Genomic DNA, 13483 nt, shown 5'->3' on the forward strand with positions numbered 1-13483 from the left:
TTGAATTGACACTTCTCTACGCATCATAGCCTAGAGTAAGCCAAGTGGCGTACTCAAGGTTGACGATGGCAGTGTTGAGGCCTGGAAAGTTCGAAATCTCAACAAGGACCATCTTATATATACTTCAGATAAAACAGAGACCGAGAACTATCCATCCGCGGAATCTGTATGGATCTGTGACTTGCCAGGGTATCACGATTCGGGTCATGGGCTTCCGTGGGAGGACTCCCGCTTCAACAACTGGCAACAAGACAGGCAACAGCCAGAAAATAGGAGAACAGAGTCCTTTTGGCCGAGTGTTCACCAAGAGGGAAGCATTTTAGAGGTCATCCGGAGTATCATGCATCGTTGGGATTTTAGGATTCGTTGCTTTTGACAGATGCTGCAATGAGTGACACCGTCAGACTCCAGGAAACTCTTCTGACTGTAAGAACATTTAAGACATATCGTATCTACAAACAGAATGGCTTATTACTTGAATGATGCTCAGGGCATAGGCAATGTCCACACAGGTATATCCTCAAACCTGATGGTGCTTGCAAGATTATCCGCTCTGGCTTTAATGCCACTCATGTCAACTGATACCTTTTGACTTCTGACAGTGATCAGAGTAACTCAAACTGCAGCAATAATGAGATTGAATTGGTGGCAGTCGGGTTCATGTATGTATATGCTGTGCTGGATTGCGTACCACGAGGTTCTGAGAATGACACAGCCTTCAACATAATGGGTTCTGGTGTTATCGTTGCGTGTTGTTGACGAGTAATTCGCGTTGGCGGTAAAGCCATTCTCTCGTTACCCTCTCAGACTGTATCTGGAGCTGGGTAAATACAAGAGAAGGACATGGAAAGAGAGGCATGCTTGGACCCAAGATCATCTGGCACAGGCCGATGGTGAAGTGGGATATGTAATGTTGTGAACTGACCTGCCCTTCAATGAAACTCGATGATGACGGTGAATGCGTCAACACAATGAAAGTCAAACAAGAATAAACTCAGTCGACTCAATTATATGCGAAGGAAAGCCTTGTAGTGACCACGGGAACTTAAAATCAGCCGCCATATCAAACCTATTACGGAGTACTCTTCTCTGAATACACCAAGGCTCAGGACTATTCATGCGCTGAGCCCATTTATGGCTCGTAAGAAGATTTTGGTGGCTATATACTTACAAGAATAAAGTCAAAGATTGATGAGATGGATAGGCTATGGATGGACTGCCTCAACTTTCGTGGTGGTTACAACTTCATACCTACACTTCTAGTAGGCATCACAGCACAAACCTACACCAGATAATGACACTTTACGAAATAGGGATAAACTCAAAATATTTCATCGCATAGGGAGTACGTGGCCTTTAGTTTGTCTGCAAGAAGTGATCCTGTTCATTGTGTCATCGTCGATATACGATTTGCACGGGGTCTAGATCTCACTTTGCATATCGACGACATGGATGGAGAGTAATTCGGTACTGGCCCACTGTTTCTTGTGCGTTTGGGAAGTGATAATCGTAATTTCGATTCTTTTCATCCGGTTTGATAAGGTGTTTCATGAGTCCTTGTCCTCATGTTGATGGGCTGTTTGGTGAATATAGACTTTATCGAGCCGCAAGACCCGATTTTAGCCATAGTATATGACTGGAAATTTGAAATGGTAGATCTTGTGGTATTAGAGACTGTTTGTGACTTTGCTGGCTAGATATCTGAATGGTCAAGCTTAAAAACAATGACTTATATCCTTGAAGTACATGCGTGGAACTCGCAAAAGGCGCAAGGTGCCGAGAATGACAACGTATGAAAACATTGAGGAATGAAGTCAGCCCACTATAGTGAAATATGAGTATTAAACTCATAGAGAACATCTACATCATGCCCGTTGATGTGGTACTCATGCCTATCGCTGCTTCACCGAGGCCCAATATGCACAGGACCTTCGTCTCAAGACTCCCAATAAAGTCACCACATGTATGTTAAGAGAGTCAAAACGTCCATGTTCTCGAATGAGGAGATTATCACAAGGTGACGAGGATGTGTATGTCAAAGACTCAATATGAAGACGCCCGATAAGCCCATAAGGCGGATGCTGATACAATCAGAGTCCTTAACGTGGGCCATGTCGATATTTGAAACACACCAGGAAGCTTTTGCCCGACTCCAATAACCACCTCGATGCTGTTACCTAGCAATGCATTAAATGCTTCACTTATTCGACTCGTCTCAGGTGAGAGTTGGCTGTGACATTGCAGGGTAATCAGCACATTGAGCACAGTTAAGAGCACGCTCTATATCTAACAATATATAAGAGACAAAGTAACCGGGCGACACTTGCACATTCGAACGCCTTATGTAGGAACCCGTGTTGAATGTTTTATGTTAGCCCTGCAAAAAAGCAGCCTCACAAAGACATCTCACGCAAAGTGCAAATTGGCAAGACGTGAATATGCCTGAGTAAGACGAGAGAGATATTGCCAACTCATCAAGAATCTGCACTTTACCGCTCAGTCTCAGTCCCAGTCTCACGAATGGAATATCGCCCAGTTGATTACCAGCCAGCAAATGACAAGACTGGATGAATGCCACAAGAGGCGTGGGTGGGTGAGTGAGTGAGTGAGTGAGTGGTCGGATCCGCGGCATTGGGGGACCCCTTGTAGTGTGACGTCGTGTGCATAAACAGGGGGTGTTTACGATGCAGATGCAGTGAAGAGAGACTCTATCGTATCTGGGGGGACTAATGGGATCAAATCCTCAAATCCTGCTTCGCCTCGTTGAGAGGGACGGCAGATGGAAAAGAGACATGGCATGCGAGTTATATTATATTGCTCAAGAGGGCTTATACTCTTGGTCTGGACCTGATTGATTCTCTCGTATCAATTCGTCTCTCATTTATTCATTCACCTATCAATATCTCCCCGCATGTTTATCCCTCAAAGAGATCGACAACATCGTCTAAGCCACTGACCTGTAACTTATCGGTCTGGGGTATTTTACTCATACATAAATCGAACAGTGTCTCCCTCAGATGATCTCCATTCCCCGAGAGCAATTGTTAATTCCTTTCATCGTGATAGCCCCGTCGTGTTCCCGTCTTCTTGTACGTCATAACCTACCTAGTCCTCATCAACAGGGACATCCCTGTTAGGTCTTTATAAGCACGCACCAGCACCTGAAGCTCAACACAGTGAAAAATACCAGAGTCTTCCAAGTGCTTGCAAGACAAATTCCAGTTTAACTAGTTTCTTGTTGAGTCGTGGGTCCTGCTTCAGGTACAATCCTTACAGAAACCCCCATTTGGCGCGACTGAGGACTGACTCTGACTCTCCCACGTTAGAACGCTGGTCCTTGTCCAACAGAAAGAAAATTTGCTTCAGATCACCAAGTAACAACAAATAAAACCCAATCGGGCACAAATCTTGCCGTTGGAGTTGGTTGTGCCCTGAGTCTTACCGAGACTTATATAACACTTGAAACTTCATATCAAGTGAGACATACATACATACATACATACATACGCTTACACACAGATACATACAGATCACTACCGACACTAGCACTAGCGAGTCTTGGCCCATCATGCAGAACTCTCCTCGCTCTGGTTCCTTTGAACGTCGCAGTTCTGTCCATGATAGAATGCCAAGCCCATCTCCCATCCGATCGCCATTGTCTAGGAGCCGTATCCCTTCACCCTCTCGTGGTCGATCACAGGCACCTCGTGGGAGACCTTCATCTCGCATGGTATCCCGCTCTAAATCACGAGCAAGACTCTCGTCTCGATCAAGCTCACGCTCACCATCACCATCTCGTCGCTCCAAGCGCAGCGACAACCATCATCACCATGGGCTCTTCAAGACTACGGCTGGTCTTCTAGCTGGTATTGGTGTCGCTGCCGTTGTAGCCCACAAGGTCTGGCCCAAGGGTGTTCTCTACGGCGATCATGAGGACTGGGAGCATTCTTCCAAGCATCACCGCTCAGACCGCCCTCACCATCGTCGTCGCCGCTCGCTCGAGAATGGTGAGCGTGTAGTCGAGCGAACAGCTCGACGTCGTGGTGATGCTGTCTACTACGAAGAAGTTGATCGTAGGCGACCTCAGGACTTTGAGCGGATGCCACGGCCCGAGTATGAGAGGATGAGGCAGCCTGCTGAGCGATTGCCATATCCTGCTGATGATCACTATACTCCGGCCCAACCAGTCTATGCTGAACGGAGGAGGACCGTCGTTCAGCCTGCTCCAATGCATCCTGAGTGGTGACATAGCCGGGCAACGAGATGAGTTTTCATACACCCATTTCTTTTTTTTGCTGCCATTCATGTCTATTGGGAGGTCGGGCTGGAATTGAATTGTATTGCAACGGAGTTGGTTGAGTCTTATCTGACATTTTTTTATGACTTTTATGCTACACGAGACAATGATACGGCGTTCCGATACACACGGGATTGCTTTATAAATATATGTTTTCAAAATGTGTTCTATGATATGCGTAATCTGAGACTGTGCCATGCAACCCCCCGTAGGAGACTCCCCCAAAACCAAGCTTGCCGACCTATATGCGTATGTATCATGATCCTTCCAAGTCAATTCGCGTTTGTTTAGTATATACCGCGTAACCCACTCAGGGTTCTGCCCTCGTTAAATGCTCGATGCTGGCGAGGACGGCGGTGAACTGTTGGGTAGGCTTGCTGTTGTCTCCCTTGGTGCTGTCCTCTCCACAGCATCATGCCAGCCCTTGCCGGCGGTACGTCTCACAAAGACCGTGTTGAGGGTGTCTCCAAAGTACCTCTCACGACGTGTAGTTCTCCTCTCGCCCCCTTCCATAGCTGAATATGCGCTGCGTGTCGTGCGCATCCTCTTCCGCTTGCCCCCCTCGCTTAGGAGGTTACTCAGCTTGAGCCGCTCTTGCATCAGGGTGTTGTCAAACTCCACGATCCCGCGTACCCATGGCGCCACGTCTAGGACGATGAGTTTTGTGGTCCTGTCAAACACTGATGGGTCAAGATAACTGGCCGCCGACAACCTCTCATTTATGGCAATAGGATCGAATGCACACGCGAGGTCCATGCGGCTCAGCGGCGCGGTTTGAGGCTCAAATGAGTGGCCCAGGGACTCAACCACTCGCTTCTCCGTGAGTGGTTCGAGGAGTGTCTTGGCAGTGTTGAGTGTGGGTGAAGCATGCATAAGGCTTTGCCTTGCTAGGGATTTAAGAGACAAGGAGAGGTTGACACTGGGTGAGGACTGCATCACCTTGGGGTCTGCCTCAAGAAGACGGCTTCCGATGATGAAATCGTCTCGCATCTTGACCGGTATTTCAGGCAGTTCCGGGTCGATCATCTCCTGGAATCTGATCCCTAAAGTGCCGCTTGTCAATAGATCTGCATCGCTCATTGAGGTGCAGAATTCATCAAAGGCTGCAAGTGCCTCAAGCCTCTGGCTTCGTTGCGATGCTTGTTGGGAGACACCATCGGCCCATGACGGCAAATCCAGTGTAGTGTTCCACTCGCCCATGTCTAATGCCCAGGAATACCATGCCTGTTTCATTGCCTCCTCTTCTGACTCCAATGGATCAGGGCAGGTAGCGATCAGGTCACGGCCATACCAACCTAGGCCCTTGCAGTAAGTGTCCTCACTCAGCACTCGTACTACATCGCCATTTTCGTCTAGGTCGGTCCCTCTGGGCCATCGCAGGCAGAACCAGTCGAACCCTCCCTTGCGATCCCCGACCCCGATCTGGCACCAGTAGTTGAGTTCTGTTAGCGAGGACCTGAGGTCGTTATTTCTAGACTTGTACAAGGCCTCAACAGCTGTGCGTCGTACAATGTGCCCTTCGTTAGCTGCGGCGAGAAGACAGAGGTCGACAGCAAGATCCATAGGTGGAGGTGCGAACCGGAAGATGCCATGGAGGTTAAGGCTCTGAAGAGGCACCAGGCTTTCGTCGTTGCAGGTCATGATGAATGGTCGTTTCGATTGGGCCATCATTCCCATCAGTGTTGCCCAAAATTGCTTGTCTTCCTCGTATAAGACGTCAACTTCTTCCAGCAGAATTAATGACTGCTTCTGGCTCTTAGCCGAGCTGGCTTTTGCTGTTTCGGGCAACCTCTCCTCGGCGGGTTTCTTGACCGGTGGTTTGGAGACTCTCGACTTTTGGAAAAAGGCAGTCATCGTGCCTTGCTTCCCCGACTTCAAATCCCGTGAAGTCTCATCTTCGTCCATGGTTCCAGAACCGGGATCTGCGCGATGCTGCTGAACAAGGTGGTTCCGTGTCATGTCGCCAACCTTCTCCAAGATATCTTTGCCATTTCGTCTACTTGCAGAGTTGATTTCGAATATTTCGAATCCCAATTCTTTGGCTATTGCGTAAACCGTTGCCGACTTACCACTCCCGTGAGGACCACTGATAACCACCGCATTCGTCAGTCTTCCCTGCTCCATTCCGGAGTCGCCATTTCGAACGACTGTCTTCTTCAGCAATCCTGAGCCGGCAGGTGCCCAGTCGTCCTCATTTTCAGAGATCTCACCCATCTCGTTTGCTTCCTCTTCGCTACTGACAATAAAATCATCCAGCTCATCCTTCTTTCTCTTCTTTTTCGGCGCTGGTTTTATTTTGGACTTTCCCTTGGTTACTGTATTATCGGCTGTTGTAGTTACAGACTGAACTTTCAATGTTTGTAACCAGTCCCTTAGCAGGAGGGCCTCTTTTCCAGCCTGGAGGATCTCTGATGCTGCAGCTGGAGCGTACTTCTGCGTCCAGGCCAGAGATTCACAGGTTGATCTATCGTATGCAGAAAGGCTAGTCTCAAGCATTTCGTATAGCCGGCTGACTGCGGGGTGTGTTCTTCTTGCAGAGACCTCGGATGTGTCGCACATTATCGCATCATCCTTCTCGACGGCGCTCGCCATCCGCAGGGTCCTGAGTTCTGACCGGACCCGTAATTGAAGTTTCCGTCCACTTTCAAAGTGGCGGCTAGGGGTTCGTAGTTCCTTGGGCGCGGGTTCAAAATTATCGTGATTCCTAGGCAGTGATTCTCGGAGAGCAGCAATACCCATATTGGCGCAGAACCTGTCCAGCACAGACTCGTCGGGGGTGACTGTGACAGTAGAGCCTTTGGACTTTTTAACCATATGCTCGCCGGATGATAATGAGGCAGGATCAAGCTCGAGATCAAAGCCACGAACATGAGCCATTCCCTTCGCTGGCCATAGAGGCTGCATAGCTCCAGGCACCCTGGTTACGCCAGTCTTGACGCCAAACCGCGGGGGTTGCTTGTTCACGATAAATGGGTTGCGAGGCTTCTTAGGAGACATTGGCGTGGACATGAATACAGTCTGTCGTGTCGAAGATGGTTGCCCTTTGGTAGCAGATTGGCTTTCCGTTTTCGTGCTTTGCTTTGCCTTCCCAGTAAAAAATGGGTGTGTAGTCTTTGACATATCCTCGATTTTGGCCATGCAGTCCTCTTTTGCCTTCCTTCCTCTTCTCTTTGGTGGTGTTGGTGAAAACAATATCTTGCCTTCCAGGATCTGGGTTATCTTATCCCCCATATCTTTTCGGTTGGCTTCGTCACGTCCATATTTCATGCACACAATTCGAGATGGAGGGCTCTTGGACTTGGGCTTTGGGGGCGATCCCAATGTCCCTGTCTTTGGGTTCCATTTTAGTACTTTGCCCTTGACATTGGGATTTGTATTGCTGGAAGGATTGGATTGTGGAGTGGTCTCGGTGGGGTTTATAAATGCGATACTGGTCGGTTCGGGTTCGGGTTTGGTAGAGACAGACTCCTTCAGCTTGATTCCAAGACTCTGTTCAATAGTCGCGTTCGAGTTGCTTGAAGCTGCATCGCCTCGGCGTTTTCGTCGTGGTCTCTTCGGTACAGGCGCATCATGCGGAAGGGACGCGTCGGCCTTTCGACGTCTTCTACTGTTTGGAACTTCTGGCGCTGGCTCAGCGTCTTCGTGAGGAGTTTCGCTGCTCAAAACGTTCGGCGATGATTCTGCGCTGTTCGGGGGGTTGGCAACGTCGGCAGCAGGACCTTTAGTAAAGAAAGGATGGACTTTCTTCACCTCAGGTTCCCTTATGCCTTCCTGGGCCATCCTCTCGACCAAGACCGTTCCCATTGATGCGTCGAAAGCTGCGAGAGTTGCGGCGTCAACATGCAATGAGTTTGAGATTTCGATGTCCTAAGCACCTTTAAGCTTAACGTTAAACCACCATTTCACGAATGTAACACCGGAATATGGATTCTTAGGATGGGAGAAAGAGACAAAGTTGAGTAGGATCTTATAGTGATAGAGAAAAGATTCCAATGCGAGGCGAGCCTTTGTCGTGATGAGAATGAACTGAAAGCGTTGCCCGTGGATATAATTGAATAAAGAGCTTAGCCAGGGTACGCGTTAATGGAAATGGTAGAAACCACTGAACGCGTCGATTCGCGCTAGATACGTACCTTCTCTTCTTCTAGGTACGTCAGGGATCATTTTTGGTGGCAGGCGCTTGAGACCCACTGATCCCGACCAACGGAACTTGTTTCGGCCCGCTCCAACTTTTTTTTTTGTGAAGCTTCACCTGTTAATCGCCGAAGGAAAAAAGTGCAGGTCGAAAGTCTAGATACAACGAATTGTATCTCTTTCAGCCCACGGTATAATTCACCATTACGGTACCGTAGTCACCATGGCTTCCGAGTATAGAATACACAAGCCATTTGTGCTGGCGACCCTCCCCCGACCTTTGGATCATACTGAAGGTCGCATTGTTGCGCGGGAGGTCTATGGTTTGCGCGATGGTCAGAAGAAGAGAAAGAGGACAGAACTGGTTGTTGGTGTGGATGGAGAAACTATTAGCATCTACGATGTATGATTTTTCACCAGATTCTGGGTAGGCTATTGCTGACTTTGCGCAGGTTCCGGCTTCGAGATTGATCACTTCTTATCCTATTCCTCCTCAAGAATCTTTTACCTGTGCTCCTTACTCGGTTAGGATCCGACGAGCTGATTCCAACGACGTTTCCCGATACACATATATCTCTACTCGCGATTCTAGTGGCCAAAAGATCACATTGTTTAAGGATGTCGTCCACCAGGATGGCAAGACTACCTCCACAACGACCGTCTCCCCCGTTCTCAAGTCTTCAGCTGTTCGATACTTGACATGCTCTTCCAGTGTGTCAGAGACCTTTAGTACTGGCGATGTGATTGCAATCTGCGAAAACGGAGAATTCATTTCACTTTCTTCCGAAACCCTGGCGATCCAATGGACCTCACCTTCCAAGTCAGCATTGCAGGATGCTATCGCTACTCAGATCGAGAGCTTCGAGGTGGACTACGTTACCTCGGGCACACTTGCCGAGTTCAGCGAAGGGATCTTCAAGGATAAGCCTGAGATTTTCAGTGCGCTCCCTAAAACACCTGCTTCTGAGCCGGAGCTGGTTGCGTTCGTGTCAAAGACGTTGAGCCAGAGCCAGGAGAGCCGTCACTTGGTTGTTCTCGCTGTCGCCGCAGGCACTTCAACAACCTCTGACATTCAGAAGCTATCACCTCTCGAGATCGCTCCCATCGGTACTCCTTCGCCCCGTGGCACTGATAAATCTACCTACCAAATTGATGTGCAAGCGGCTCTGCTCATGCAGCTACAACAAGGCGTTCTCAATATCTACGACCTTACAACTCCTGTTCCGAAGCTCAAGTCTGTGGTGCATATGGAGAACGCAGTTTCTTTCGCTCGTTTGTCTCGACCATTTGTCTTGTCATGCTCACTCGAGTCGATCGGTCTCTACAACCACCAGTATAGATCCATCCATGCCAACGCCCCACTTGATCTTTCCGAGGTCCTTGAGGAGGATGAGAAGCCCCAGTCGTGCCAATTAATTAGCTACCTGCGAAGTCAGGAGCTAGCCGTGGCTCTGATTGACAACGTCCTGGTCTCAATCCAGATTGAGCCCCCCAAGAACCACGGCAAGCGACGCAAACAGGGTCTTCTGATTGACTCTATTGGTCGTGGAACTGCCACTGAAATCCCAGCGAAGAAGGCCAAGACAGAAAAGCTATCAGCAGACTTCTCCAAATATGTGCCTGGCTCGATGACTGAACAATATATGAGTAAGCTTCGCAGCGAGCTTGAAATTGCAGATGCGCATCTTACAAACGGTGACCTTGGGGAGTGGGAAGGTCTCCTACGCAAGCGATTTCGCGTGGGCCTTCGATCAACGAGTGAGAGCACTGAAGCAAAGGAGAAGGACGCCCAGGAACTCCCTGAATGGGAGTGGCACACAGGAGGCTGTCATTACGCTGTTGTGGATCGACGCTGGGTGCTCTATGCGATTGGGCGAACCTTTTCCATCTCTACAACCGAAGCACCAGAATCACGACCTAAGCTGCAGTTGATCCTGCCCGACACCAACGTCACATCCTACTTGGTTGTTGCTGGGCACCTGACCCTCTCAAACTTGAAGGCTGCATTCAGAGAAGAATGGGATGTGGAAGCCCTCGACAGCAAAACCATTGTTGAGGACCTTCTGACAAGCTTGACTGATGCTGACCCATCCATGACGCTGGTGTTGAATTACCTTCAAGCTACTCAACTTGGCGAACTGGAGCTACTTCTGGCTATCCGAGCTTTGATGCTCAATCTTGACCTCATCCCTGATCCCAAGAAGCCAGCTAACAGCAAGCTTTTGAAAGATGAGGCACATGACGGGGTTGAAAACTACGAGATGGACCTTGACGATCTTGAGCGAGACATTGCGATCACGGAGTACTACCTCGGAGATGATAGCAGCAGCCGTTCGAGGGGACTCACGTTGGCTTTCGCTAAGCTATGGCGGCTCCCAGCTATAAACACAGTCAAGGTCATCCGAGCTACGCTCAAGACGGAGGAGATCTTGTCGCTAATCTACACCCTACGAGTGGAACTTGTCCGAGGTGCGTGGACATCGCTGTACATCGACCCAACCAGCTTTGACTCCGAGGGTAACGACCCGCCCCCAGACGGTGTGATCACTCTGATCTCGGACCTTCTCGGTCGGTGTATTGATGCCGTTGGCGCTGGAGGATGGTTGTTGAACGATGCCATCTCAAGCGATAAGTCTGAGACAGGCGACCTGTTGACGGCACTCAAGCTTGAGGTGACTGCGGCTCTCGAAGGTCTGGAGGAGGCTGTGTACCTCAACGGCATCGTTGGCGAGGCAGTCCGGTTCGGCCTTGCATCTCAAAAGAGCGGCGCCGGCCGACCATCATGGAACACAAACAACCCAGTTCCCATGAAGTTGGAGGGTCAGGAATCTCGCATGCTGCCGTTGGGCCTCAAGACGAAGCAACTGCCAACCAAGAGCAAGGTTGTGTCGGGCGGCGAAGTGGTGCAGCGAAGCACCCGAGAGACAGGCCAGCTGATCAGCCGCAAGGTGGAGGCATACTCACTCGAGAAGCTAGCGATCTAGAGTTATGGAGAAAAAAGAAGGTTTTCGAAGAAGGCAACCAGAAGAATGCGCTACGGAGGCTCTCACCTGGAGGCACGTTCCCGGTCTGCGATACCACATGGTATGCGGCTGAAAGTCGCAGTATTCATTCTGACGCCAACGGAGCTAGTCCTAGGGCCTTGCTTACGGTGGAGGGGTTCCAGGGTTCGAAGAGTTTATTGGAAGAACATAGGCGAGCCTACGCCCAGGAACGGTGGTGAAGCAGAAAGAGACGCGGGGCAGAGCTCGAAGCTAAGGAGATCGATCGGCTACCCACGGCGCACGTTGGAGCCAAGAGGGGGGTGGGTAGGTGGGTGTTGATGTGTTAATTAGGATCACATGTTGATGAGATTTTGGGTTATCAGACAAAAGATGTTTGTTTACAGCGATCTTGTGAGGTCAGCATAGCAGAGGCAGAGTTCGGTGGCTGCATTTGGCATCTCATCTACCGATGCAGTTGCAGAGAGATAGAGACAGGCGTATCAAAAGAAAGGATGGTTTAATCTCGGCGTCACGGACAGAAACGTGCAACCCAAGCTCGACGGAAGTTGCTTACTGCGTGACATGCAATGCAATAACTACTCGCTTTGAGAAAAGGCAGCCGCATAATTCTGGTTGCTGGTCGCGAGTGTTTCAGAGACGTCGGGATATTGCGACGAGCCACAGAGTACCATTGAGCGGCTGTGGAACCCGAATACCTATGCAGTGTAAGCTGAGGACCGAGCAAGTATCCATGGATTGTGAGGGAATCGGCCTTTCGTTAAGCCCTGCGCTGCGGTTACGTGCAGCCAGCGTGGTGGTGTTCATCAACCATTGGCTCTCTGGGACATGACGTGCTGATCTCTTACAGGAGTGAGTCACCGCGTATATCATGGAGACCCGAAAGTACAGTCTAGTACAATCGGATATCAAAGCCTCGAAAGTAGGTGTCTGTATGACTATCGATCAGCGTCAGAGACTCTCTCTCTCTCTCTCTCAAATGGTTGCCTATTTCTTTACCCAAGTCCAGTGTTGTTGGCCTTGAGTTTACGAGCACAGCCTGGAAATGGGCCAAAGCTCATCGCGGAAGCACTGCCGGCATGGAAGGGTTGTGTAGCTAATGCATGAAGCCGAACTATGTACCAGATGATAGTTACGGCTTGAAAGAAAGGCTGCAGGTAACCGAGGACGTGTTCAATAGGAGTGGAGTACATGAATCGAATCAGGCAAACATTGATGCATTAGTTGGAGAAAAGATATGAGAGAAAAAAAAGAAGACAATTTTCTTTATTTTTACGGGATGCAAGCCCTGCATTGTAGATCGATTTCGGTTCATTCGGTTGGTGGAGATGAGATAGATGTAAGAACCCATTGCATCCATTGCATTGATAGTGGAGAATTGCAGCAAAAGCGACATTCTCACGAGGACATAAACTAGAGGCGAATGAGGAGCGCATTGCGAAACTTTAGTCATGTTCTAGAAGGAAAACGGATGACAAATGGAGAAAGCCGAGAGCCTAGAGACTCAACGTAGCAATAAGCCAAGAGGCCGAGGCCGAGTACGAAGACGTGACTGATGATGATGATGATGATGATGATGATGATGATGATGTCGGCCTTTACCGATGATGTACTGTATCTCAAGTTATTCCCAGCAGTGAGCAAGCAAGCAGGTAAGGGAGAAAAGCAAGCCATGATCCTTGAGGCCCGAGGGAGGTACAGTAAGTACATGTTTATTAAGGAAACTGGTGATGAAATGATAGACAGGAGTCGACCAAGCTGAAACACTTGATCACCCTCTTGTACATGAGGTACTGACTGTAGTGACATGTCCCCTCTCCGGGTAAAGTCAAGGGACCCTGCGACCGTTTGTGTTCAGTTCGTCATTTCGTCTTGTCTAGGTTGTCCTGAGTTTCTTGATGCCGCTAAATGAATTCAGTTTAGGCCTACGAGAATGCCCCACGTTGCGCCCCGTTGCCGAGCGGGTGGCGCAGTACAAGACCCAAGAGGCAAAATCACAAAAAATACGGCGAAACAATGGATAGAGCCAATTACTTACTTGAGCGTCAGA

At 49.3% G+C, this 13483-nt stretch overlaps 3 protein-coding genes across 3 annotated transcripts; 2 read left to right on the top strand and 1 right to left on the bottom strand.

Moving 5' to 3' along the window:
• Positions 1-3568: 3568 nt before the first annotated feature.
• Positions 3569-4246, top strand: FTJAE_3127 (uncharacterized protein; the record flags this gene model as incomplete). Its single annotated transcript, XM_037349391.1, has 1 exon — positions 3569-4246. The coding sequence occupies one exon, from the start codon at positions 3569-3571 to the stop codon at positions 4244-4246; it is 678 nt and encodes a 225-aa protein (XP_037209815.1).
• Positions 4247-4624: 378 nt separating this feature from the next.
• On the bottom strand, positions 4625-8101 carry FTJAE_3128 (ELG1-like protein; the record flags this gene model as incomplete). The annotated part of the gene is made up of 1 exon (XM_037349392.1): positions 4625-8101. The coding sequence occupies one exon, from the start codon at positions 8099-8101 to the stop codon at positions 4625-4627; it is 3477 nt and encodes a 1158-aa protein (XP_037209816.1).
• Positions 8102-8654: 553 nt separating this feature from the next.
• On the top strand, positions 8655-11415 carry FTJAE_3129 (uncharacterized protein; the record flags this gene model as incomplete). Its single annotated transcript, XM_037349393.1, has 2 exons — positions 8655-8834; positions 8884-11415. 2 exons carry the CDS (start codon positions 8655-8657, stop codon positions 11413-11415), a joined length of 2712 nt encoding a protein of 903 aa, XP_037209817.1.
• Between the last annotated feature and the right edge of the window lie 2068 nt (positions 11416-13483).

This window comes from Fusarium tjaetaba (assembly GCF_013396195.1).
Source record: "Fusarium tjaetaba strain NRRL 66243 chromosome Unknown NRRL66243_c0000062, whole genome shotgun sequence".
In the NCBI taxonomy this organism is placed as follows: domain Eukaryota; kingdom Fungi; phylum Ascomycota; class Sordariomycetes; order Hypocreales; family Nectriaceae; genus Fusarium; species Fusarium tjaetaba.